This window comes from Sylvia atricapilla, chromosome 5, assembly GCF_009819655.1.
Source record: "Sylvia atricapilla isolate bSylAtr1 chromosome 5, bSylAtr1.pri, whole genome shotgun sequence".
Taxonomy (NCBI): Eukaryota; Metazoa; Chordata; class Aves; order Passeriformes; family Sylviidae; genus Sylvia; species Sylvia atricapilla.
This window is the reverse complement of record NC_089144.1, coordinates 19898704-19925982: the sequence shown is the minus strand read 5'-3', so window position 1 is coordinate 19925982 and position 27279 is coordinate 19898704. Positions and strand designations below refer to the sequence as shown.

Sequence of the window (27279 nt, the reverse complement as noted above, 5' to 3'; positions counted from 1 at the left end):
GGGGACCAAAGTACTGAAAATAATTTGCCCTCACCTAAACCTTTTCATCAAAGTGTTTCTACCCAGGAGATCAAAGCCTGAGTTTTAGAGACGGGTGAAATGAAGCAATGGAAAGTGCTGAGGTTCAGGGTCTCACAGCTGAGCAGTGACTGGAGATAATTCCGAAGACCCCAGAGCCTTCCTCTCTCCTGCATTTGAGTGTGTGGATTAAATATCCAACTACCACCTCCATTCAGCTGTTTTATTTCCAGAGGTTTCTTAGATGTGCAGGAAAAATACATAATGGATGGAGAGGAGACAAAGACAAAAGAGAGATCCCTTTTTTGCATGCAAGTGCTAGATGAATGTGCTCATCCCCATTGGTTTTAAATGCACGGAATCAGCTGGTGATGCTTGTGGGAAAGAAAGAATTAATTAAGAACATCCATATATTTCAAACCAATTTCTTAATGTGCTCTCCAGCCACTTCAGTGGCACTCTTTGGTTTTTGTGTTTTGTTTTTTTTTTTCCTAATTGTGGTGGAAATCAGGAAGGGTTTCCCAGTCAGGCTCTTTCCATCCCTCCTTTCTGAGCCCTCACCTTGGTCACTGATGCAGGACAGATATGAAATGGCTCCCTCATATTCACTGCCTCCAGCTTCATCCCCACAGTGAAGAAGTGGTTTCTCAAATCAGCGTGGTCCTGTGGGAAGAGGAACAGATGGTGACACCAAGAAGGAGGCAATACATCTGAAAACCTATTTGAAAGGTGTCCACATGAGTTTTGCCAACTTAGCTGGTCCTATGTTCTTTCTATGCCAACCCAGCCACAGAAAGAGAGGGGACAAGCTCAGTCCTAGAGGACACATCTACAGCCCATCATACCTAAAGCAGAGGGAATGTTCATCTCAGCAGCAGAATCCAATCAGAATTTGGTCCACAAGGAGACTGTGCTCACCAAAATGAGAGCAAAATGGCTCAGAAACTGCTGCTTGAAAATCTCCCGTGGGCAGAGCCTCTCCACCTCTGACAGCCACCACCCTCTGGGAGCAACTGAGAGTCCAGAGGTGCCAAGACTCAAACTGAAGCCCCCTAGGGTAATGCACAAGATGCTCAACATGGCCTTGATTTACCCTGATGGATGCCCAGCACCTGCAGGGCACCAAAATAAGCACCTGGGCTGGTCTCCAAGATGGCAAGATGGCAAGGTATTTTTTCCAGCCAGGAGACTGGAAATGGATACGGCTTGGACAGTGAACTCACACCCAAAATGTGGGTATCCAGAGAACACGATGAGGGGGAAACAGGCAGCTGTGTTCAACTACATGGCCAACATAACACTTCCACCTGGGCTAAAACCTGGCTGCACCCACAGGCGACATGCAGAGGGTTCCCCACAGCAGCTCTGGGGATGCAGGAGGCAGTCCTGAAATTTAGAAGCAACTCAGATTCAACTCCCTGGTTTTCCACCAGTTCAGTGTTTAACACCTAATTACTCCATCCCTTGTGACCCCGAACAGTCACACCAGCTGCCACCCTAATTCCAGGGTAATGACTGCATTTTGTGTTCATTCAATAAAGATGTCCCACAGTATTTCTAAACCACTAGTGCATTAGCCAATACAAGCATAAAAAGAGATGATGTTATATTTAGCAGACACTCACAGACTACTCCAAAATACATGCAGAAACCTTGCTATCTAATAAGTGGTTAACAACAACAATCCCATCTACATTCATTGCTACATGTGGTATTCTTGTTCTAAAATGATTTTCTATTGATCCAAAGTTGTGTTTCATTGTGCTTTCTTTTCCCAAGAACTGTCTGCACTTGTAAGGGCTTAACAACTTCTATTCTGGAATCTTACATTCCAGGTGCTGGTAGAGATAAGGATTTTTACAAGCTCCAACCACAGCTAAATTAATGGTTGTTTTCATCTTACCACGCTGCAGTGTAATGGAGCCCTTTTTGGTGAGAACCAAAAAGCAGAAAAAAACCACCAATGGAAATATAATGGATTTTGTCTCAAAGCAGAATACTGATGAGGAAAGTGAGGAATATTTAAGAATAACGGCCCAGAGCCCAAGGAACTAATGTCTGAGGAAGGAGAAGACATCCAGGAGTTTGAGCATCCTTCTCATAAGGGAATGCAATGACAGGATGAGGGAGAATGGTTTCAAGCTGAAAAAAAGGCAGATTTAGATCAAATATTAGGAACAAACTCTTTACTGTGAGCAAACTGAGTCACTAGAACAGGTTTCCCTGAGAAGCTGTGGACGTCCATCCCTGGAAGTGTTCAAGGCCAGAAACCTGGGCTAGTGGGAGGTGTCCCTGCCTGGGCCACGGGAGTGGAGGGAGATGAGCTTCAAGGTCCTATCGAAAACTGCCACCTTTAATACTGAGAAGGCTTTAGAGGGAATAGATGAGGGCTGCAAAACTCCAATCTTGCCAGCACTGAACTTCAAACCTCAAAAGGAAAAACAGCATTTGGACTGGAGGGCTGCCTCCTCCTGCCTGAGGATCCACCCTCTGAGTTTCTCAATCCTTGGGGCAAGGTTGTAAAGAAAAGACAACTTTGCAAAATGTGCACTGGAATCAGCATCTCCCCACAAACGTTCCATGATTCAACTCACGCTCGGATCCAGCCTCAATACATAATAAGCCAAGATCCACCAAAGTACTTAATCATGTTTATCTTTAAGCACTCAAGTAGTTTAATCAACTTTTAAAGTGATTTGTTGATTGAGACCAAAATATACTGACACCAAACCATACTGCTTCTCTTTTTTATCTGAATCATTTTCTTTGGTGTTTCTCCTCCTATTTGTTTTGGCTTTTTTTCAAAGGGGAAAAATAATAAGATGGGGGGGGGGGGGACACTAGTAATATTTAAAGGTATTTTATTTCAAAAGCACTGTGTATCTAGGGATCAAATCTCCCTTGTCATTCAGCACAGCAAGTAAATATTTTCCCCATTAAATTAGTAGCAAGAGTGAACTCACAAGGGGAGTTCACAGGATCTCAAGTATATCTCCCTTCTGAGGGTCAAACTCCTCTTTGAAGCAGGACCATGCATTTCTTTAGAGAAATGCTGCGGAAGTAAAAACACTTTCTGTGTTAAATGTAATTTTTGAGATGGAAAAGCTTTCATGGAGAAAAAGCCTTTGTTTTGAAACTCTCTGGAAAATAGTCAGGGTCTGGATGTTCAGTCTGTCTCCCATACTGCCTAACAAGAATCATCAAAATTTACCCAAGCAGCTTTATATTTCTGCCGCCACAAAAGGAAAGAAAAAAGATTCCTGATGCCATTCTCCAGTTCCAGCGCTGGAGCTGCCTCAGCCAGCAGGGAATTACTCAGGATTTGGCATATGCTCCTCTTCAAAACTCCAATTAATTTACATAATTTCTAAGAATAGGTTCCAGAGAAGTGATGGCAAAGCTTTTAATTAGTATTAGACTCAAAGTGATACACTGGATAATGAACTGCTCTCTCTTCCCTTTATTCACGTTGACAGGAACGACGCCTGTTTAATAAAAGCAGCTACAAGGAAAGGACTGGAGGGGTGAGACTTTTTCCTGGTCCCCGCCAGGCTCTGCAGCTGAACAAAAGAAACGCCTGAAGTGATAATGGGTGGCAGAATTCGACCCTTTGCTGCTATTTCACCGCATTCAACGCCACCAGCAAGGATGTCACCAGCCATTATTTTCTAGCAGCTTCTCCAAGTGACTTTCGATTTCCTTTGAAATGGAGATCAACAGACAGAATAGTTTTGACCAGCTGGAGCGTTTTAAAGCCTCATGCATGGTGGGCCTTTACTCCTACTGGCACTCAGGGATTCCCAGGAGCAGCCTCGCTGACCACACAGAAGTTTGGGCTGGATATTAGGAAAAATTCCTACACTGAATGGGCTGCCAAGCATTGGCACAGGCTGCCCAGGGAAGTGTTGGAGTCACCATTCCTGGAGGGGTTCAGAAGTTGAGTAGATGTGGCATTTGTGGACATGGTTTAGTGCTGGGCTTGGCTGTGCTGGGTTAATGGTTGGACTCGATCTTGGACGTGTTTTACAAGGTAAATGAGTCAATGACTCTGTGATTCTGTAATTTATACCAGTCCTGGGTTCACAAGCCCTGAGAGGGCAATGGAAACACCCTCTGGCTGCTGAGGAGCAGTCAAGTAACCTGGACTGACAACCAACAAAGACACAGGAGAGTCCCTTACAGCAAAGTGAAAAATCATGCCACAAAACATTCAACAAATTAACGTGGCACGGGCACACCACAGCTGCTCACTCCAAGGGTCACAGTCTCTAACATGATGGATTACAGCTCAGGGGTAATGACTGGAGCACTGCAAAACTCCTCAATGAGCGTCTGTCACTCACAGTCCAAACCCACTGGCAACAGCCAGAGCTGTCAAAGCTCTCACTATAATCCCAAAAAAGCAATTAAACTCAGCCCCACGCTCAGAGCTTTAGAGCTGGGAGTGCATTTGCAAATGCACAGGCTGTGACCCTCTGGGCCACCTGAAAGCCAGCCCTGCTTTGACACACATCTGCACCGTGATTTCCATCTTTACACGGCTTGTGTTTCTGTAATTATTCTGCAAAAATTACAGATGGGCTTTGCAACAGCTCACTGCATCCAGCATCACAGGCAGGGCTGGGAACCGCAACATCTGGAGGTTAAGTAACAAGTCAGCCACAGTGCTGGGAGCAGAAACAGGCTCCAAATTCCCAGCTTTCTTTCTTTAGCGTCTGAGATAGCCACGTAATTTTCTCTTCCACAGCTAACAAGCCACCAGCAGTGCGGACTTCGGAAATGCCAGGTGACATGGCAGCCTAAATGTCACCCCAAAAGAGATCCACAAATAGGTTTAAAAAAGCGTTGCAACTCTTAAGGATGTGAGTACGCCTTAGGGAAGTATCTGTGGTGGGTGACATGCTTAAGTTCTCATAATTAATTCATTAAATATTATTTTTAAGTGATGGACTCAGAAGGAGAAATTTCAAAATCATCACTGCCATTTGCCCACCCTGGTAGCTAAATACCAGGTCAACAAATGTAGGTACTGCTAAAAAATGCCATTTGGGTGTAAATAAACTCAATTTTGTCCATGCCACAAGAGTGGAGCTCAGGTAATTTTACAGTGCACTGGGTAAAGCTGATAGAGCAGGGGGACCTGGCTAAGCTGCTTTTGTCTGTGACACTCAGGGAAAGCTGCACTCTGGGCTGGTTGCTCTATCTGTGCCCCCAAACCCAAGAAAGGGCATAATTTTCAGATGGTGAAATGTCCATTTTTAAAGCCATTCTGCTCAAGACCACTGGCATAATGTAATTTTAATCACAGCAGCTTACACAGTGAATAGAAAAGTGCAAAAGGCTCTCATTTGGGTCTAATTTTCAAATTTCAGGCTAATTTTGAAATATTCCTAAAAGTCAGGACTCTTTCGGTCCAGGACAGTCAGATGCACACAAATTATAACAGTGCAACTTCATGCAAAATTCAGGATGAAGTTTGAGTGCTGAAAAGTTGCAAGGTCGAGAGGCTGATTAGAAACACTTAATAAATTATTGACCTGAGCCATCTTTAACTGTAACAGTGTGAACCGCTCTTGCCTGCAGTCCCATCTCTCCTGGTTTACTCTAATAAAGGACACAGAGGAGCAAGCCCCATCTGGTATAACTAGGAATATAGTAGATTTTGGGTTTGTTTTCAAAGAAATCACTTCCTCTCCGTGTTTTCTCTAATTTCTCCAAGAACCTGGCTGTTTCTAATAGCCTAATTTTAAGCACAAAACTCACGTGTGGGAACCAGTCACAAGCACAGTAATAGCAGTGGTTAAACTGCCTTCACAGGAATCTGGCATTTGTTTTTTAATTGAGAAAAAAAAAAAAGGAAATAAAGAAAGAAAAACTACGAAATGCAACCCTCTGCTATATTTGCAGATGAATCAGTCTTGTTTGTGATTCACCAACTTCCTTTTCTAAACACGGAGCAATTTTCCCTCAAAGTGCACTCTCTGCAGGGAGACAGAAATCCCCTGTAAGACCCAACACGTGCAAATTGTCTCCTTGTTCTGACAAGAGCCACCAGAGGAAAACCAAAATGCGGAGACGTGGGGTGGGATGACGGGGAAAGGGTGCGGGGAGGGAGATTTTAGAGACATCACAACCCTGAAGCAATGAGAGCCAGCTACAAACTGCACCGCCTGAAAAGCCCCTTGAAAAACTGCAGATGCTTCTGCCGAGGATTGGATTTAGCCCTACGGATTTTAAAGCTCCTCTTGTTGAATAAAAAATAGTTACCATAGAAACAGCAACATTGCCGAGTAGCCGGTCGAAATCCAAGCACACCTTCTCCGTATGGCTTGGGCCGCTGCAGATGGCATTAGGGCAAAGATCCCCTCCCACACAGCGCCTGCTTGGCTCTGCCTGGGTGCTGGAAGCATGGGCAGAGGGAAAAGAGATGGAGATTCATCCACTTGGGGTTTTTTTTCGGTGTGTTTGGTTTGGGGTTTTTAGCCTCTCAGAGGCACAGCGCTTCACAAGTGTTCGCCGGTGAGAGCCGGCTGTGCCACATGCCCAGGTCCCATTCACAGGGTAAAGTCACATAGAAAGGGGGGCACAGGTGGGAACAGCTCAGAGTGAAACCAGCAGTGTCTCTGCTCACAGCCCCCCAACACACAGCCCCTCGACTGTCAGGAGGGACTGAGGCTGCCCTCGGTAACATCGTGGCAGGAATCCTTGCTGAGAAATCAATAGGAATTTGTTAGAACAGAGAGGATCAGGAGCCAGTTCAATGCACATTGTGAGCTGCAGCCACCCTGAAAAACAGCTATGGACCACAGCTGCTTTTTCTTTCTTTGAGGACATTAATTCATCTTTAGGCAACAGCAAACTCATGGAATGGTTTGGGTTGGAAGAGGCATTAATGATCATCTCATTCCAAAGCCTCTGCCAGGAACAGGGACACCTTCCACTAGACCAGGTTGCTCCAAGCCCCATCCAACCTGGCCTTGAATACTTCCAGAAATGGGGCAGCCACAGCTTCTGGGCAACCTGTGCCACGGCCTCACCAACCCTACAGGAAAGAATTTCTTGCTAATATCCGATCTAAACCTTCCTTTTTTCAGTTTTAAGCCATTCCCCCTTGCCCTATCACTGCATGCCCTTACAAAATCTCCTGAAATGGGTGACTTTTGGGTATCACCCACCCCATAAACTAGAGCAGATGCTGCTGTAGGTACACATCAGCCCTTCTCAGTGAAAAACACTGGCCAGGGATGTGGAAGGCAGGGCTCAGGATGTCATAAACTCCTTCTCACCAAGCCTGGATGCAGTGATTCAACTAAATCAGGCTCTTTTGATGACCTCTCCTCACCCTGAGAGACCCCAGCATGTAATGAAGAAAACTACACATGCCAGAGGGACAAGGAAGGTTGAGGGACCAGGTTTTCACTCATCCCATCTGCTTGGCTTGAACTGGCTCTAGCATTTCTCTCCCAACCATGACTCTCCTATGGTGCTGCCAAACAGACCCTGGGGGCACCTCAGACAGGGCTTGGCTTCACCCACCTCCTTGGATTGCTCTCCCAACCCAAATTTTGCACAGTCAGGAGAGAGCTGGAGAGGGTTAGAGCTGTTCACTGCTCACAGAGGCACCACCAGGCTCCATCTCACCCTTTGCTATCAGAGACATCCTTACTTCCTCTGTGGTGCCCCTTGGTTCTTACAAGAATAAATGCCTTTAAAGGAGCTGAGGCAGGAGCGGATCAAAAGGCAGAGGAACAACAGAGGGATTGGGAAGCCATGCACGTCTCCCAGCCAGGCAAACAGCAGCCATGGAGAAGGGCTGGCAGAGCCCATGGATGGGGAAGAACAGATGGAGTATAAATAATCTGGCAGCCTGCAGACAACACGGCAACTTGCGGGTTATTAAAGCGCAGCGTGTGGAGCCCAGGCCAGCCAAGCCATCAGGGCATGAAGGAGCTTGGGACTGGGGTTTGGCTTCCAAGGGAAACCAAAGGCACACTCCTTTAAAGCTGCTGCATCAGCACATGCCCATTGACTAAGGGGGATGGAGACAGAAAAACTCTGTTGGACTTCAAGGCTACTGAGGCAGCCAGGTCAGGATTGCCTATGAGCTGAAAGTATCCCATGGGTTTCTCAAATTTAAACTCTTCCAGAATACACAACATGGGAAGAAAACACTCTAAAACACCCACAATGCCTGCTCTATTCTAAGAGATGTCTTCTTTTTTTTTTTTTTTTTTTTTTAAATCAAGGTCTTGGAGAAAGTGTCACTCTCACTACTTAAATGTACAGTTTATCCAATGGACAAAACGTATTTTTTTGGTAGGAAGGAGTCCTGTTTAATATTTGTCCTCAACCTTGTGAATGTAGAACTAGAAGCTCCACTTTGTCCTGAATTTCAGAGGCAGCTCTTGCCTGGGTAGTGGATGGTCTCTCCATCTGTCTCCTTATGAGAGATCTGTGCCAGCTGATTCCTTCCGTGTCATTACTTTGAATATTAACTAATACTATCAACTGGTAACAGAAGACATGCAGAAGCTCCAGTCAGAAATAGGGTGACAATGGACCAGGCAAAATATAGAGGTTTTTTTGCCAGAAAGATTTAGAAAACAAAAAACAACTTCAGGAAAGAAGAGGTGGGTAGAGGAATGGGACCAAAGGCTATAAATCAGGAACTTCCACCTGTCTTAGATAACACCTCTCTCTCCTGGGTGCTCTTCAAGCAGTTTATCAGGGTTTGGTTTAGGGATGTGGCTGGTAACAGCTCCATCCAAGCCAGTCATCGGGATTCACTTCACAGGAACTGGGAACAGGATGCCAATATGCAGAATCCATGGAAAAATGATGAGCACCCCAAGACCTGGGTAGGATTTAGTTGCCCAAACAGAGGTGTTGGAGGTGAGGATCCACAACATCTGCATGGGACCCACAGATCTGTCACAGGAGACTGGAGGAAGCAGAATGAGAGGTCAGAGAGGATATCCAGGATTTCCTGTCTGCCTCTCTCCAGCAAACTAAACCCACTCACTTATACAAGCTGCTGGCCTGTAACTCTAAAATATGCACTGATTTGTAGTATTAGGGCTGTGTTTGGAGCATAGCCCCCTCTTAGAGAGCACCAGCAACACCAGCACTGAAGCAAACCACTGAAATTGTTCCACTTAACTCAAAATCAGGCCCCCAGTAACATTTTGACCATCTTTATTCACAATAAGCCCTGACCATTTAATCAGGTGTCCCCTGAAGCCCAAGCCATCATTTATGACCAGTACCAAACCAAGTGTAGGGGCATCCCAACAGCACCCAGAAATCATAGCAAAGGACACACATCCTTGGGTTGTGGCCTTTTGGAAGGATTTGTGCTCCTAAGCCATTCAAACATCCTTGAAAACCCAGTCTGTATTTATTTTTCTTCAAGGATCAACATGTTTTCTGAAAAGCAGGGAACGACAAAATAGCAGGTGTGTTGCAAAAAGCTTTTGTGAGGAGGAAAATTTATTCCAGGATGTGCAGTTTGCAAAACACTATGTTTAGTAGCTGCATAATAGCAGCATTTTCTGGCAGTTAAACATCACATTCCTTTCTCAAAGGATCCTAAAGCATTTTACAAACACTTCCAACATATGGCCAAGTGTAAAACAGCACCAGGGAAAAAAATGAAAAAGAAAATCCTGTTTGCAGCCTCCTCCCTGATTTTTGCAACCAGCTCCTGTGGTCTGGTGTCCTCTTCCTGGATACCAAGAGGCAATCACAGCTCTGCTTTTGCAAGGGGTTTTTGGAGCTGCTGCTGAAGGCCACCAAGTGCCAAGCTCAGCTCTGCCATACTTCTGAGCATTGATAATTCAGGCTCAAACCCAGGGTTTTCAAGTTCTCAGGCAGAACTCAACCCTGTGACACCAAAAGCGAGGAGCTGTGACAGCAGCGACGGGCTGACAGAGCCCTGAGAGCAGCGACTTCTCACACAGCAAACGTGGCTCTGCTCTGCCAGTGCCACCTCCTGGGGACAGTTTGATGGCACCACAGTGACACTTCCCTCAGTCGTGCAGAGCTTTAAGGACAACATGGATTTAAGCCATAATCCAGCCCAGGTGACGTGCTCATGAAGAGCATGCACACACCTACACCCTGCTCAGCCACGGAATTCTGCAGGGAAATGTGGGAAAAACAGAATATAACTGCTCAGTGTGCAGTTACCATGTCTGCCAAAATAGGCATTTTCAGCTTTCCAGAAGATCTCTAGGAGTTGCCAGCTGTCAAACCTTGTGTTTTTTATCTAACACATGACAGCCACAGTAGCAAGGAGCCCCGGGCACCATGTAGAGACACTACTTCTGTGCTGGGTTTGTAAATAAAATTAAAAAAATTACAATTAGAAGTTAGACACCTTTGGATACAACACCGTTCGCTGGGATCTGGCATTCTACTTGAAGGTCCCACACATAATCATTGGGTTTCTTTGCAAGACGAGTCAAATTTACCCTCAGATAGTCTCCTAAAGCCTTAACTCATGTTTAAGCCATTACTAGAGGAAGACTTGCTCACAGGCACAGATGACATCTTGTCTTTTTCCCCTTAATTAAGATGTACAAAATGGGGTTGATTCAACCTGAATGGGCAGAATAAATTGATGCCCACACACAAAAATTAATTTGGTCTCCTGCCTTCCCAGCACCAGAACCAGGGCTCAGACAGCACTCTGAATTCTGCTCATCTTGTGCTCACCTTCCACTTATCATAAACAGAGAAGTCCTACTGACCTAATCATGGACCTAAACACTGACGTTTTTTCCCACATTTGGCCCCAAAGTTACTCTCCTCTTGGGCCATTCAAGCATTCCAAGGTTTTTGCATTGTCTTCCAACAGGAACATCGTTGCAAGCCCCAACCACACAGCACAGCAACTGGGATTTGCTGAATTCAAATTTATGACCTGGATGCAGTAATTAAAATACGTGGGTATAAGTCTGGCATGCTGGGAAGAGGCAGCAACACAGCTGTTAGTTATAAACTTCTTTTCAAAAAAGATGTTTCATGAGCCTCATCAGAAACATTCTTCGCTCTTTCACATAGACAGGAATAAAATTTACATGTTAGACATCCCCTTTTGTGATTTAATCCCTGCCCCACACAAAGCATTTCTGATCTTGAAGCTGCCAATGCAAACTTTTAATAGAGTTGGCAGATGGAAGCCTTGGATGAGAGGAATGGCAAAGACCCAGAACTCTCCCAGCACAGGGCTCCTCAAGCCCACATCCATGCCCAAGGCCAACACAAACCTTCCCAGTGCTTCTCCCAGCACTGCCAATGATCCCCTGCCTGGGCTATCCCCAAATTAACATTGCTAATTTGAGTGCAGCTGGGCGAGGAGCCTGGATTCCTCATGGGAAGCTGCTGCTGGCACGTCCCTGCAGGGAGGGCAAAGGTGGCAATGGGGTTTTTCCCAGCCAGAATGGGACATGCTCAGAGCCTTATTCCAGTTACAGAACCATAAAATCTTTCCAGTTAGAAAACCCCTCTAAGATCAAAGTCCAACCCAGCACTGCCCAGTGCCACATCCACATATGAACTGCACCAATTCCATGGATGTTCTGGAGTATCCCAAGGCACTGCTGCTTAAGGGCTGGTAAGGAACCCAGAGGAGCCCCAGGCTGGTGGTGGGGAGGGCAGCCTGGTCCACCAGGTCCCCAAGCAAGAGGTGACATGGAGACATGGGGGCACTACTGTGCCCCCTGAGCATCCTCTCACTGCTCATCCCACCCCAGCCAGCATGGAACTGTTGGAAGCCAGGCAGGTACAGCTGTAAATCAGGATTATCTGGAGCCACCATGGTTAACAGCAGTGCAGATTTACATGGGAAATTAAAGCCAGGGCCTTGGGGATGAAGCACTAGAGTAAGAATAATAATTTAAAAAAAAAAGTAGGAACAAAATTATCTCTCACTTCTACTACAGGTCCCTGAAGGAGGTTTCTTTACCTTGTGGCTTCTGACCAGGTGAAAACTTTGGTGCAAGGCTCAGAGAAATCTGTCCAGTTTGTGTCAACTTTTATATTCACAGCCTTACTATTTCACAGTTGTGTATGATGTCCTAGCACAGGGCTAACAGAGTAAGACACACAAAAAATAACTGGAGAAATTCCTGCTGGTCACCCCCAGCCCTCAGAAAACACCAACCAACAAATAATTCCACACATAAAAAGTGTTTCCTACAAACACCCAACTTGTGACCTTCCATGGTATTATATAGCAAAGGCCTTTCCAGAAAACGTTTAACATAAGCTGCTAAACATGACAACATTTATTCATCACGGGTTCCACAAGCAAAGGAAAAGTATCTTTTACCTTGAACACTTCCATTGGAAGAGGAAAATTTGCTGCATCATTAAGGGATTTTTCCAGAGCGCATTTCCACTCAGTTATAGTCTTCAGAGAATAGATATCTAAAGGGATGGCAGTAACAAAAAGAAAAAAAGAACAACAAAACCAAGAGGTGACTGTTTGGAGATCAAACATTTTTGGAAGACCAAAGTTCTTAAGTCACATGAATGGACAGAGCAAGTGAAATGAACAGTGTCTATATCCCAAGCTGTGCAGCACGGATAAATTCAACACAAAAGCAACTAGCAGGGGCACAGTGGAGGAAGATTGTGTTTTATATCCTGGAGTAAAACCCAGAAAAATTCAAATCCTTCAAACACTGCTGAAGGACTGAGAATCGTACTCTCTCATTACTTCAAAACAGTGAAAAAACTCTCCTTTGATTTTCATTTCTCAAAACACCTGACATTTCTTAGTTTGAGGAGCCTTCAGGTCTTCAGCCAATATTAGTCATAGTTGAACAAAACAAAATTTACCATTATTAAGGCACCTGTTCATCAGAAAGTGTTTAGGGTTTGTTTTTGTTTAATTGCAGGGTTGGGGTGGGTGTGGGAAGGAAGATTTCAGCTAAATCTCTACTCAGACACATTTTCTGGTATCACACTCAAACCAGAGCATCACATCACAGCAAGGACTCACACTTATGAATTTTCATCATTATACTTTTACGCAACATCTTTGTGCAGCTTCACATTGCTTCCAGTGAGTTTCTTTACACAGGTTTAATATTATTAAATCATGATATTAACAAGCCCTTTATGGTTCAGTGCAGTGAAATGCCTATGAATCATCAAAGGGAACAATGTAGGAAACAATAGTGTGATGAGGAACATTATATTGGATTTACTCCTGCCCTAGAAAACATATTGTTATCTTGCACATAACAAGTTATTGCAGAACACTCATATCAAGGCCTCAAAGAGAGAAGATAGGTAGATAGATTGCACCAATTATTAAAATGGAAATGAACATTTGCTCAATAATAAACTCGAACCTTGATACAGAGTGAGGAGTGTGGAGCTTTTCTTTGGCTTGGCTTCCCACATTCACATCAAGGTTCAATTTGGCCCAATTTGCATTTAAATCCTGTACATCTAATAACCATAGATATTTACTAGCTAGCAGAAGATTTACTGCTGTATCTTACAATTCTGAAGGAGGGAATAAAAAATATATGTAAAAAAAAAAAAAAAAAGGAATTAGCAAGCACTGTTTCCACCTAGCTCTGATGGTACAAGAGAATTTTATGCTCTGAACTCAACAGATTTAAGACCTTATCAAAACAGGATTTGCAGAATCACTCACTGAAGTGGATGTATTTATACTTCCACTATATCAAATCTCACTACTTCAGAACAGACATCAAGGATATGCATATGAATTTAAACACACTTGAAGGAGAATGTTAACCTTTCAGGGCAGTATTTTTAATTCCTCAGCTGTCTGGTTATTAATGGGAATATAGATTTCAAGTCTTTGTTTACAGCGTGTGCAGCAGGCACAAGTGTTAAGAAGTGCACTCTTTATCTAATCGTTCATTATTTTATAGTTTGCTTGCAAGAATTCTGACCAGCATGAAGTGCAGGGAGGGGGACAACTCACCTTGCTTATTTAGTTTTTGGTTTAATTTACAAGTGAATACTTAACTCAATATGATTTTGCCCCACAGTGCAGCCAGCCTGTTGCTGCAAATTCGAGTGCAGAAAACCTGTGCCTGATGTTTCTCTGCTGGAAAAATACCCTCATTTTCTATTGTGATGCCAGTGAAGCACGGGAAAGGTCAAATTGGCATTTTGGGCAACTCTGGCCGAGTTTTGGGCAACTTCGGCCAAAATCAGTGAAAGCAACAAAATCAGTGAAGCAGCAACTTCTCTGGGCAGTGTAAATGAAATTCCAGATACAGAGGCAACTCCAGTGGTTTCAAGGGCCAGCAAGGAATATCATGTGCACATTTAATTAGTGGCTTCTCGCTTATGCTGGCAAGTGTTTGGACACTAAATTGCACGGTTAAAAGAGCATAAAGCATTTCATTTAAGTGCCAGGGCTGCAGGTAATTGAACAAAGTGTACTGTGTCAATTTGTATTAGGGTTCACAAGTAGTGAGCAATTAAAATGACTGGCAATTTGTCTTTAAACAGAAAGTAGAATAAAAGGGAATGATCTCGTCCTGCATAAACAGCTGAGCTCAGGCTGTCAGTGGCTCTGTGTCAAGCAGCCTGTGCCAATTTGCACTAGCAAGGAGGCTTATTCCAGATTCAGACATGCATCTGAAAGGAAAAATAAGCTATCACCTCTTGCTTCAGTTAAATGGGCTTGTGAGTTATACTGAGTCCATTTGGAGAAGACAACTGGGATGCTGTTTCAAATCACTGAATGGTTTGGGCTGGAAGAGACTTTAGACATCATGTAGTTCCAAGCCCCAGAGGACCCTCTTTCACATTAACTTAGGATGTGGGTGGCTTCAGGAAAGAGACTCCTCCATCCAAAATATTGTTTGGGTCCATGGGATCTCCTTTATCTGAGATGTTCTGCATCTCAAAAGACTGACCTAGAAGTGAAAGCTGGCAGGTGCCAGGGGTGGATAAACAGGGAAAAGTCACACCTCAGACACAGAGGGAAATAAAGCTCAAGGTGAGTACGTAGCATCCAAGTTGAGGGTGGGCAAAGCACTGTCACAAGCTGCAGAAGTGATGTACAAAAACATCCTTGTTTGATAGCATGGGGACACACAGCCTGATCTGGGAGCAGCTACACATCCTCAGCTTTTCTTCAGAGAAGATTCATAACAGCTTTGATACACAGTCTAAGGCTGCTCCCTTTATCAATCAAGGAGTCACCTTAACTGGCTTCAGATGCTCAGAATTTAGGACAACCAGGTGTGTGTTCATTGGTGTCAACCCCCATGAGCGGAAAAAAAAAAAAAAAAAGGTTTAAAACGATGTCACTTCATCTTGCCTATGTTAGTTGTGCCTTAGCATCCTCTTTTATAAAGAGAAAGCAATTTTTCATGCAGAACTGTCTTTTGATGCCTGCACCATGGCAGGTGAATCTAATCTCTGATGTGTAAAAAACCAAGGTACTGCCCACAGAATCTCTCCTTCCTAAGAAGGTCCACACCAGGTCTTTCACAGGACAGACATCCTCCTACTCCAAATGCTCTTCCTTAAAATATCACTATGGGATGTATCCCTGACACAATCTCCAGGCCTCAAGTCCTTAGGAAAATTCACTTTTTGAGTCTGTGGTTTAATAGCCTCATCCCTGAATTGCTTTAGAGCTCTCTGCTGACAAAATCTCACTCTCACAACTCACTACTGCTTCCCTGACTGCTCCAAGACTCCTTCTGCAGAGACTTTAATTTGAAGCAGATCCCATAAGACCAGCCACTTGGGGATTTCTTTTCTGTGTTTTTCCTGTCAGTTAATGTCTCATACACTTCATTAGTTCATTGTGCCTCATGGACACATTGGATGGCTGGACAAGAAGATCCTAAAGGTTTTTTCCCAACCTTGACAATTCTGTGACTCTGTGTTAGGTGGAGAGCAAATGCTCAGGAGTGGAACAACCAGCATTCCTGCCTCCAGAAACTCCTCAGATTTCCACTCCTGACTGGCTACTCCCTGCAGTGCAGAGCCTGACATTTGGGTCAGAAAGGGGGATCAATGAAAGACCACAAGAGAAGCAGTGATCAGGAGGGGATATGGGCAAAACCAGAAGAGTTCAGATCTGAAGGGTCCTTTCTCAGCAAACTCCTACAAGGCTCAACTTCCGGAGACGTAAAGTAATGAAAACCTATTTAAGCCAATGTAAGTCAGGAAGAAGATCTCGGCATTGAATCTATTAATAACAATGTTGACTAAAAAGTGAATGACCAGAGAAACTAAAGGAGAGGGAACAGCTATGAGATGACAACAGGTAAGAACAAGAGACAGAAATTTTAGAAGTTAAATCAAGGAGAGGGAAGAAGAAAAGTAAACAACTCCAGCAAATAAAGAGCCCAGTAACAAGTTTAGAGAAAGACAACTGAAAAAAATGAAAAGAAAGGCATGAGGGGTGGGGAATCTTACAGAGAATGATGTACAACTGCATAAAAGGAGGAAAGAGTAGAAAGCAAATGGAATGAACAAAGAGGAAGCACAAATCTCCTCTGGGCCATTTCTATATTCACCAAACCTATACAGGCCAAGAAGGTTCAGAGACCGTTAATGAAGAAGTAGTCTCTCTGTAACAAAAAGACCCTGTAAAATAAGAGAGTGGGTGACATTCATGGTCTCCAGCATTCACAGCTAATCTAGAAGTGATGGGGAACATTGATTACTGCCTACCAGTGAAGAAAAACACACTTCCAAAAAGCACTCAAGACCCAAGTCCCAGACAAACTTGTGAACACAAAAATTGAACACATCGGGGTCAACTCCCCTCAAGAGGTGTGAGGGACAGAAGCCACCTTCCCAGAGGAGGGGAATTTAATACTCATGGAAGAACTTCACCCACAGCACAAAGAAAATGAGGCACAGATCTAGACACTTAACTATAGATTGTTAATCTATACAGGAGAAGGTGGATCCATCTGTGATCCCAGACTGGCATAACTTGCAGTCCCAATCCCTTTCCATTCAAGCTGGTTTGAACACTAAACTCAACCCTAAAGAGCTTCTTCTTCAAGTTGTAATCTTCAGATGTTTCATATGGTCTGACAGACTTGCCAAGACTTGAACTGAATTTATTTAATAAACAATACAGTTGACCTGACCCACTCTGAACTCCAAATTAGATGAATCTCACTTCCCATTTGTGCCACAGCCAGAAACTACTGATGAAGCAATGTGAATGCTGGAAAAGGACAGACGTGCTGCACGAGCATCCCAAAACATCAGTGAATGCCACAGAGGGAAACAGTATTTCAAGGATTTCAAGGAGGTTTCTTTACCTGCAGGTGGGTCCATTCTGTATTTATTCTCTTGACACCAACCGACTGGTCGAAGTCTGCAATCCAAGTAAAACAACCACTGGTCATAGGATTCAGTCTCCTCCAATCCCACATAGCGAAGGCGTAATCTTCCTCCAACATTTTCAACCACACTAACTATCCAGTACTGAAAGGGATTCTGGGAATCCTGCAGCTCTATTAAGGAATCAACTGTAATGAGGTCTACAGGGTTTTTTCCTCGCAGAGGCTGTTTGAATAGAAGCAAAACTCCTTATTTTAAACTTTATTTGAAGACTTCTCAAGGAAACAGATGACAGCAGAAGATTATTTTTGTTTTTCACACCATCATCCAAGCGATCAGCAAACAGTCTGTTCTTCTTCTATTTTACCCAATGTCTTCCAAGTGCAAATTCAGAAGTAAAACAGAAAACAACAGTTGTGCTAATTTCTCAACCGACATCATCAACAACAACAACAAAAAAAAGAATAGTAAGAGGTGGAACAGCTCGTAAGGCACAACCATTTAGGATGCTCCTGAACTACACAAAGCCCAGTTGTACTGACGGATTTCAAACAAATTCTCATTGATTGCAGCTGATGCACTGGACCCTAACATTTAAAAGGTGACCCAGAAATTTCACTCTGTGTGCTGATCTCTTTCACCAAAGATCAGCTTTATCTTATTCCCGCTGGCATGGAGAGCAAATTATCCCCCCCAGCCATGGACGCATGAGCCTGTGGGAGTTATTCCAAAGCTCAAAGCCCACAGCAGGTTTGGATCCAAAGCACACAGGATTTGCTGGGTCAAGCCACCATGCCTGAGAAATCCCAGTGACTGTGGTTATCTGCTTCCATGTGGTTATTTTCTGGGATCCCAGTTTTGCAGCCATTTACACACATGTGTAACTTTCCACCTGCAAGCACAGGCATTAAAAAACCATGAGATGCTCTGCAGAACAACCCCTCTGGGGCTCAGTGTTTTTGTTTTGTGACTATGAGCATCTCTGTGTTCTCAAGCTTTAACATAATGGTTAGAGTTCTTATTTTTTATGAAATACAAGTTTGAGTTCTTATGCAATGTTTCAGTTCCGGGGTTTTAAGAGCAGCATTAAAATGACCCCAAGACTTGGAAGCATTGGTCCCCAAAGGAGATACTAAACAAAGGCAAAAATACATTAAAAACAAAGGTTTTTTTTTCCTGTGTGTTTGTCCCACTTTTACTTAATTAAACCATATAAACATCTCACATTACTTTTTAAAATATTAATTCTGTAAATCAAGAGTCAGTCCAGGATGGTTCTTTCTAACGGTGGCTACAAAACAAAGTAAGGAGAAAGTCTTATTTTTCAAAAAGTTATTTTTCCTACTGCATATTCAAAATACTTAAATTTTGAGATGCAACCGATTTTCATACATGTCTCTTAATCAAAAAATCAGGCAAGAGAATTAAAATATGGTAAAAAATGCAATTAAAATTAACTAAAAGCTTATCACATGTTCAATTTTAAACAGCTCTATGATTAATAGATATTTCTCAGAACAATATATTTGCCATAATAAGCTACTTTTCTACAGCGCAAGCTGCAAGCATCTGTATAATCTCTTCAAATATTATTTCATGGCAAAACGCAATGTCAGAATTTAATAATACAACAGAAATCCACTTTAATGTGGATTTTTTTTCTCCCTCTCATACAACTGCTTCATTGCAACAAAATATTCTTTAATATGAAATGGTGGTGTAATGATTTAACTTATTATAATAAATCCCTGGCTGTATCAAAGTGAATATTGCTTCCCTGATTTGTGTGCTAAATTTTAAGCCAATGGGCTGTCACTTACCCCATGAGAACTGAATGGCTAGGATTAATAATCAGCTTGCATGAAATATTAACATTTACCATAATGCAAGAACCCTTCACATGCGTAGCTGGCATGTTAAAAAAAAAATATTTAAAAAGTAGCACCACATATTGATTTACCAGTCTAACAACAATCTGCAGCACTCACGAACAGCAAATCTGTCAACAAGGGGCCAACATACATTGCACGACACAGACAGCACTGAGCACAGAGAACACCAGAAAAAGGGTCAGAAACTGTTTCAAGCCAACACAATGTTTTTTCTCTCTGCTTTTCTGCCTGGGGCTGCCTCTCCTCCCCGCCGGCAGAAAGGGGAGGTTTGGTACACACCAGAGATGGGGCTTGGACACCATCAGATTTCTGCATATGCCACCTGGGAGTAGTCCCGGAATGGGCATGTGGATTATTTGGGGTCTGCAAAGGCTGTTCATACCTCAGAATGGGAGGAGAAAAAAACCCTAATGGTACACTATTAATTCTCCCTGCCAGGTACATTGATGCTGCTTGGGCACGTGGAAAAAGGATGCAGCTGTGGATGGTGGAAGTGACCAGGGAAAAAATGATCAAAAGCGGTGCCTGGATGCACACTGGCTTCCCACAAGCCAACATGAGCACTTTCACAAAGGTAAATTCCTGTATGCCCTCACTCTCAGCCTAAATACAGAGGGACAAAGACTGAGGGGCTCCTGCAGGACCACCCATCTCCTCTCCAAATGCCCCCACAGCATCCACGTGAGAGCAGGGCAGGCCCTGATGCTAAAGCTGCCTGTGGTTTCAAGGTGAAGCTGTGGGATATTTATCCAGGATCTCAAGGCACACTGAGGCTGTCCCAGGTGCAAGTCACCCTGTGGATCTGCTGCACAAACTGGGCTCCTGGCTGATTGGGTGCATCCAAAAATGGACCCTTCTGCTCTTCTGAAGCCACCTCACCCAATAACTTCCTCACTAAACGAGACTGCGGGATTTAGGTGGAGGGAATGTCCTTGAGGGAGCACTTCCCATATAAAGATAAACCTGACAGTGCTCCCCATCAACCTACCAAAGCCCCTCTCCAGCCTGTGCCACAGAATCACAGAATGGTTTGGGTTGGAAGTGACCTTAAAGATCCTCCAGTTCCAACCCTCTTCCATGGGCAGGGACACCTTCCACTAGACCAGACTGCTCCAAGCCCCATCCAGCCTGGCCTTGGACACTTCCAGGGATGGGGCAGACATGGACTGGCCACTCAGGTCACCAGTTTGATGGATCTAATGGGGCACTGAAGGGCTGAGTTCTCCCTTCTGTAGATGCCCTCCACGCTCCTCTTCCCTCACCAAGACTTTTCTGAGCACCCAAACTCCCTGAAGAACCGAAAGGCAAAACAAACTCCTCGTGACTGGGTCAGAGGCAGAGCCAGCAGAGTCCGGGCATTGCTGCCATAGATTTTGGGGCAGGGCTGGCACACAGACACTACAAGCACACAGCCCTGAGGGCCAGGAGCACACACACACACCGAGGAAAGAGGAACTGCAATCTAATACATACACCTTCCAGCAAATTCGCAGGGGCCGTCCTGGCACCGGTCAGATCCTGGATGAGAAACTCTGTCCAGTCCACGTATTTCTCCTTGATTGCTGGGGAAGAGGAGGGAAAGAAAGAAATGCTCAGCACAGCAGACTGCAGAGACTTGCCATGTGCGTCTCACACAGTGGACCTGGTGTATTTATTAGGAGGAAATTCTTCATTAATAGAGGAATGAAGCACAGGTTGCCCAGAAAAGCTGTGGCTGTCCCATCCCTGGAAGTGTCCAAGGCCAGCTTGGACAGGGCTTGGAGCAATCTGGGACAGTGGGAGGTGTCCCTGCCCATGGCAGAGGGTGAAATGAGATAATCTTTAAGTTCCTTCCAACCCAAACCATTCATAATCTTTTTATAAACATCTCCTCGGGATTTACCAGCTCTAAAGTTTTGGATGCAACTCTGACTCAAAGCAGGAAAGAAGCTGGTTTGTTGTTCAGTTCTTTGGGCAACCTGTGCACACAGTGAAATCCCCAAAAAAGGGAAGGTGCTGCTCCACTGCAGCCACTGACAGTGATTTACAACTTCATGGCTTATCAGCCCCATCTGTCCCATTCAGAACTGGCCACTGCTTGTGTAACCACTCGTTTCCTGCTTATCACCTGGGCTCAGATGTGATTTATAAAGTCTCTTTGTATGTTCACTAATGACCTCTGGGAAAAAAAGAAGCTGTACAAACTTTCAATTGCTTGACAGGAGACCAGAAACTCCAGGTGCTTTTCCAACAAAATAGAAAAATCAACCCTGAGAACATCATATATCAGCTGCTGAATCAATACACTAACAAGAAGAAAGACTTAAAAGTCTTTCCTTTATCAGCACCTTCTGTTTCATTTAGAAAAAAATTAATAATTTCTGAGATAAACACTGTGAACCAGTGTTACTTTAGGACATGTATGCAGTTTTGTAAGATTTTAACTGAAATATATATAAAATTTTGCCTGTAAGATTCACATTCTGGGTCAGATCTGCTTGAAATCAGTGGACACATAAAAGCAATAATTCAGCAAATCTCAGTTTGAGAGACAGAGATGCCTCTTCAAATGCACTGTGCAGCTGCAATCAGAAATACAGAAATTGGACTTCAATTCTACCTGCCTGGAAATGGGAATTAAATTACATCTGAAACTTCACTTTCTCCCCAAAATAATCTTACTTATATGTGAGTGAATCATCAGGAGTGCTGTTATGTCGCTAACTCAGAAACACCTACAGAAGGGAAAAATCACAAGTATTTGAAAATTAAAACATTTCCTCCGAATAAATAACTAAATATGTCGTTTAAAGACCATTACCCCATGGTAATCCACAGGCTTGGGCATGGATAAGATACAAGCCATGCTCTGTGCATCTTACCTCAACTTCATTTCTGAGTCATGCTCCTTCCCCAAAAGCCACTTCTCCCAGCTTGAGCTATACATCCAGTTTAGATATCTGTATTACTTTAAATGTGCATTTAAATGTATTTAAAATGCTCAAACCTTGCACTGCTGGACTTGAGCAGTGTTTGAACTTGCCTGGAACCATTCTAAGTCTTTTGCAGCACTGATTTTGCAGGATTTCCAGAAGATTTATGACCTCTGCATTATTTAAGATGAAAGAACAGCCTGAGAAGAAATGGTTTAGATGTGACACTTTCTCTCTCAACACTCGTGCCTGTGTACACCTCATCAGTTCCTGTCCACCTACCTCAGGATAAAGAAAACAAGCTGAATTCTGGCATCAGGAAGAGGACAGTAATTGTAGTAATGAATGAGGCTGGAGTCCCTCTAGCTCAGACTTCTGCCTCTCCCGGAGAACAGCACTGGGTGCAGCACAGAAAGGTGCAAGTTGAACTCGATTTTTGGCTCACTCCCACAAAGTTGTCAGCCAAATTTCTGAAAGCCAGAGCTTCACTCCCAAGGAATGACAAATGTGATAAAAAGCACACAGTTTGAACTTTGCAAGCTGGCGGGAGCTGGGGGGAGACGGGGGGGAGAATGGGATTTTCAAAGTTGACAACAGATTAACAGATTTCAGGGGCTTCCACTTCCAGATGCCCAACTGGAGATGTCATAACGGTGCCTGATTCACAGATCTGGCTGTCTGTCAGTCTCCCTTCCAGAGAGTGCCTTTCAGAGAGAAAAAAACAATAATAAATCCCTTGTCCTTTTTAAAAGACTTGCACCTCACAGTTTGACATCTGAATAAGCTGATGCCTCTCTCCACATTCAGATCTGGATTACAGTCTTCTGAAGTCCAGAAGTCCCAAGGTGACCTCTGTTTTCAGCCTAAACAGGCTCAGTTGAAAAAAAAAAAAAAAAAAAAAAAAAAAAACAAACCAAAAAACCCTGAGCTATTCTCAGTTTCTAGGTGGTTTCAGAGCCATCCTTCCCATACAAATCTAATTTCTAAGGTTTTCCTTTATTTTGTTCTGCTTTTGTGGCATAGATAAAACAACTCCGAAAACCTCTGAGAGGCAATAAATTGCACTGGAAGTTGTAGAAACAGGGATTTGTACCTTCCTCTGTGCCTACAGAGCACAATCAGCCTTCTCAGTTTTACAGTTCAAGTCACCACAATGCAAATATTAATTTTTAGCAGTAACAAAGTGAATCTGAATGATCACAATATCTGCAAAAGCCTTTGAGGACCAAGCAAAATGTTAAACAAATATATTCAAACTAAGGAAAATCTGCTGGTTAAATGAGAATAGCTGTCAGTGCAATGCATGAGTGCCCAACCTGAGCATCCCTCTCCACAAATGCTGATGCTCCTCTGGCATATCAGACTCAGCAGTTGGGAACTGAAGCAGTGAACTTTCCAACACTATTTCCCATTTTCCCTTGTTAGCTACAGGAAAAGGCTCTACTGAACCTCTCCTACTGCTGGACAGGCTGGGAGAACTCTGCTTTTTTTGCAGCTGGCTGGCCAGCTGGTGGGAAATGAAGGTGGCCAGGGTAAAGAATCCTGCTCCATGGTGACCTAAACTCCACTAGTATTCCTGTTTTCAAAGCATTTTTTCCTGCCTTAAATAAATTCAGTGAGTCAGGAGGGGTCCATGGGCTTCAGCCAGCCAGGCTTTCTTCACCTTTCAATAGATCCATTTTCCCAGAAGATTCCTGTGAACTTCCTCTATAGCTCTGCTCCAGATTGAGCTCATTCAGGACTAAGAGCACACAGAGGAAAATCCACCTGAATCCAGAGCACCACAGAAACCCCTGAGAAAGATCCCACATTTCCCTCAATTCCCACAGTTCCTGAGGAGCAGCTGTAGGAATGCAGCAGTTCCCAGATGCAGTGATGGGCTGATGAAGGCTGAGCCACTCCCAACAGACCTGAGTGAAATTACTCACATCTGCAAAAGAAAAAACCAGGTCCTTGCAGCTCACTGCCTCCTTCCACGAAAAAAATAATTATTTTACAGATCACCTTTTAGTCTGGCAAATATTACAGCAAATTCTTAAATGAGAAAGAAAAAGGACCTTTCTAACATTTAGACTCAGGTTATGAAATTGAGTGCCCCTTCCAGAGACCTGAACTCCACCAAAAAATGGATCATGTTCAATATCCCTCAAATTCTTCCCACTTTTCTCTACTCTATTCACCTTGCCCACAACATCTTTGACCCCTTTTCCTCTCTTCCCTTCTGACCCACTGCCATTTCCTCACTTCCACCTGTTGGTCTCATTTTCCTAAGCTGTTCTTGATGCTGCAGATGGACCTGGCATCACCTGAGGAGCAGGGGCTGCTGCCAGCTGCTCACTGGCTGATGTGCTAAGTACCATTCGTGTTTATCATCAGGTTTTTTCCAGCAGCTGCTCAAACCCAGCCCTTTCTCCTTGCTCTGTGAGTGCTGACCATGAAAAGCATGGCAAGAGCAGCTGGAAATGCTGGAGCAATGCACATCCCATCCCCTCCAATCCCCCTGTGCCTGAGAGCCAGGACAGCAGCTTCATTCCCTGCAACCCTGTAAATCTCTGTGCCCTGCCTCAGCCTCAGCCCAGAATGGGTTCAGATTTATCTGCCTCTCTGGAGAAATAAGAGATTAAAAGCACATTTACACTCCCATGACAGCACTGAGGCACAGGCACTCCAGTCAATGAATATGAGATACTATTATCACATTAGCAACTCCTGGGATTTTATCTAGTTTTCTAGTAGTTGCTGTTTTGCTGAGAGCCACTCCTCTCAGGACATGGGTTTACATGGAAATTCTCATTTTCCTTTCTTTTTTTTCAAGAACAGGACGCTGCAAAGTGAAGGAAAAAAACCCTGACATCTGAAAGACCGACAAGACAACGGGAAGAACATGGTTGTTTTTTCACTTTTCGTGACTGTTTTTTCCCCCAAGGCACCCACTTGATTGGCAAGAACCAGACTCAGGGATCTGAACTAATACATTTGGTAAAACAAAGGAATGGCAGCATAAATAACCTGCAGGCATACAACACCTAAAAATAAGTTACTCCTGAGGAAACACATCAGCATGCCCCATGGATACATGTGCCCAACAAGCAATAATTGTGCTCATTTTTGTCCATTTTTTGTCCAAAAAAATAAAGCCAACAAAAAAAAAACCAAACAAACAAAAAAACCCCAAAAAACAACGAAACACTTTATGTTGGATTTCTAGGGTTTTTTTAATAACCCAGGATCACCAGCAACCTGTCGTCACCTCTACTGGAGAATCCCCTCTGGAACCCATCAACCTCTAAACAGCAGAGTTTTAATTTTCTCATATGTGAAGAACAGCATCTTGAAACAGCTTTATAAAATGGTTTAAGATTTTTCAGATTAATCTGCTAAGTGACAACACTCTCAGTGTGGAAACTATTTTTATCATTAAAATTTTAACTCTTTCCTAGGACTGGAATGAACAAAAATAGTTAACAGGGGGAATTATATCTGGGCAGGAACCCAGGCAATTCTTCTCCCTCCACTGTGAAATAAATTAAATAGCAGGACCTCATTTAAAGATTAAATTTCTAAACAAATCATTCAAGATGTCCAAAATTTAATACAGACATACAAATTAGATATACATATATATATATATTAGATACAAAAATCAGATACCCATTTAAGATACATTAAAATAAAGCTGCTGGTGCCAGGAAGAAATGCCCAGAGCCTGGAGAGCAGGATCACAGATCAGCAGGAGAGCACCTGAAGGGCAACACAAGGGGATTCCAGGCACTCCATCCAGCAGGGACAGGTGACATTATAGTGGGGATCTGCTACAGGTCACGTAGTCAGAAAAACTAAGATTGGACAGGGCTTGGAGCATCCAAGGTCTAGTGTAAAGTGACCCTGCCCATGGCAGGGAAGTGGAAAAAGATGATCTTTAATCTTCCAATCCTTCCAATCCAAACCATTCAGTGACTCTGTGACAAGACATGCAGTTTTTTAAAAGCAAAACAGCATATTGCAAAACTATAGAAAGCTTACAATATTGACATTTTCTTTTAATTTTAAAGTTGTCACACATTCGATGCAGTATTTATAAGTTACAAAAATATTAACATATAAATGTTGTAACTATGTTATAAAGGTCTAAAATGATGGAGTCGAAATGAGATGTCTTTATATCAAAATAACATAGAATGCTAAAACAATTTGTTTAGACTTCACCCATCAAAACAATTTGTCAAAACTGACATGTTCTCACAAAATATTTCCATTCTGATAAAACAGCATTTTGACAGGAAACGGTTGAATCCCCACATTTTCATTCATCTTGCTGAACTATTTACATCCTTGTGAACCAGACTGGATGTGAAAACAGGATGGGGGTTGAGTGCTGTCCCTAAGCAAAAGGCCCAGGCTGTTTCTGAACCCTCCCCCAAGACCTTCAGGGCTGGGAACACACTCCACTGCACACTCTACAAAGCCAGATTCCCTATTAAGAATTTCCAAAGTAAATTAAGTAAAACCAACATTTGAAAAAAAATTTACTTAGTGCTTTAATGGCATTTTTTAATAAAAATCATTGTTTGCTTTGAATTCTTTTGTGGGCTCCCTGAAAAAAAAAAAAAGCCAAATGGGGTTAAAGACATCTTCAAACAAATTTCTTACTTAAAACTTCAAACAGTCTTCTGTTCTCACAGCAGCAGAGTTCTGTGGTTTGAACTAGATCACAAAATAATGCAAATTCAGTCCAGAAAAGAAAAGAAAGTGCATCAAAAGCTGTTGATCTGATTTCCTTGTGGTGCAGCCACAAATACAAGACCCTCAACTCCAGAGCTCAGGCATTACCTTCTATACACCTGTCTTAAATAAAGTGCTCAAGGAAAATATTATATAGAGAGGATTTTCATGGAAACCAGAAGCCATAAGCAACTGTCCATCAAAGAATACAGGTGCTCAAAAGACACTTCTGGACCAGCTGTATTCTGTGGTCCCATTCATGTGAATTTACAATGAACAGATGCTGGAAGGAGTGTGATGTTTGTAGGAGAACGTGCAGCTCTTGTATTCTCTGAGTAGATGATCCTTTAAGCTGTTGATTGGTCTGCTTGCTCTTTATCATCTCACTTTTTAAAAAAATAAAACTGAGTAAG

The 27279-nt window shown here is 43.3% G+C and overlaps 1 protein-coding gene across 1 annotated transcript in view; it reads right to left on the bottom strand.

Annotated features, from left to right (window-relative positions):
* SFMBT2 (Scm like with four mbt domains 2) overlaps positions 1-27279 on the bottom strand; it is a 101472-nt gene that overhangs the window by 35181 nt on the left and 39012 nt on the right. Inside the window, 4 exon segments of the mRNA XM_066318853.1 lie at positions 580-681; positions 12353-12450; positions 17319-17565; positions 20706-20794. Coding sequence (XP_066174950.1) covers positions 580-681; positions 12353-12450; positions 17319-17565; positions 20706-20794 — 536 coding nt within the window.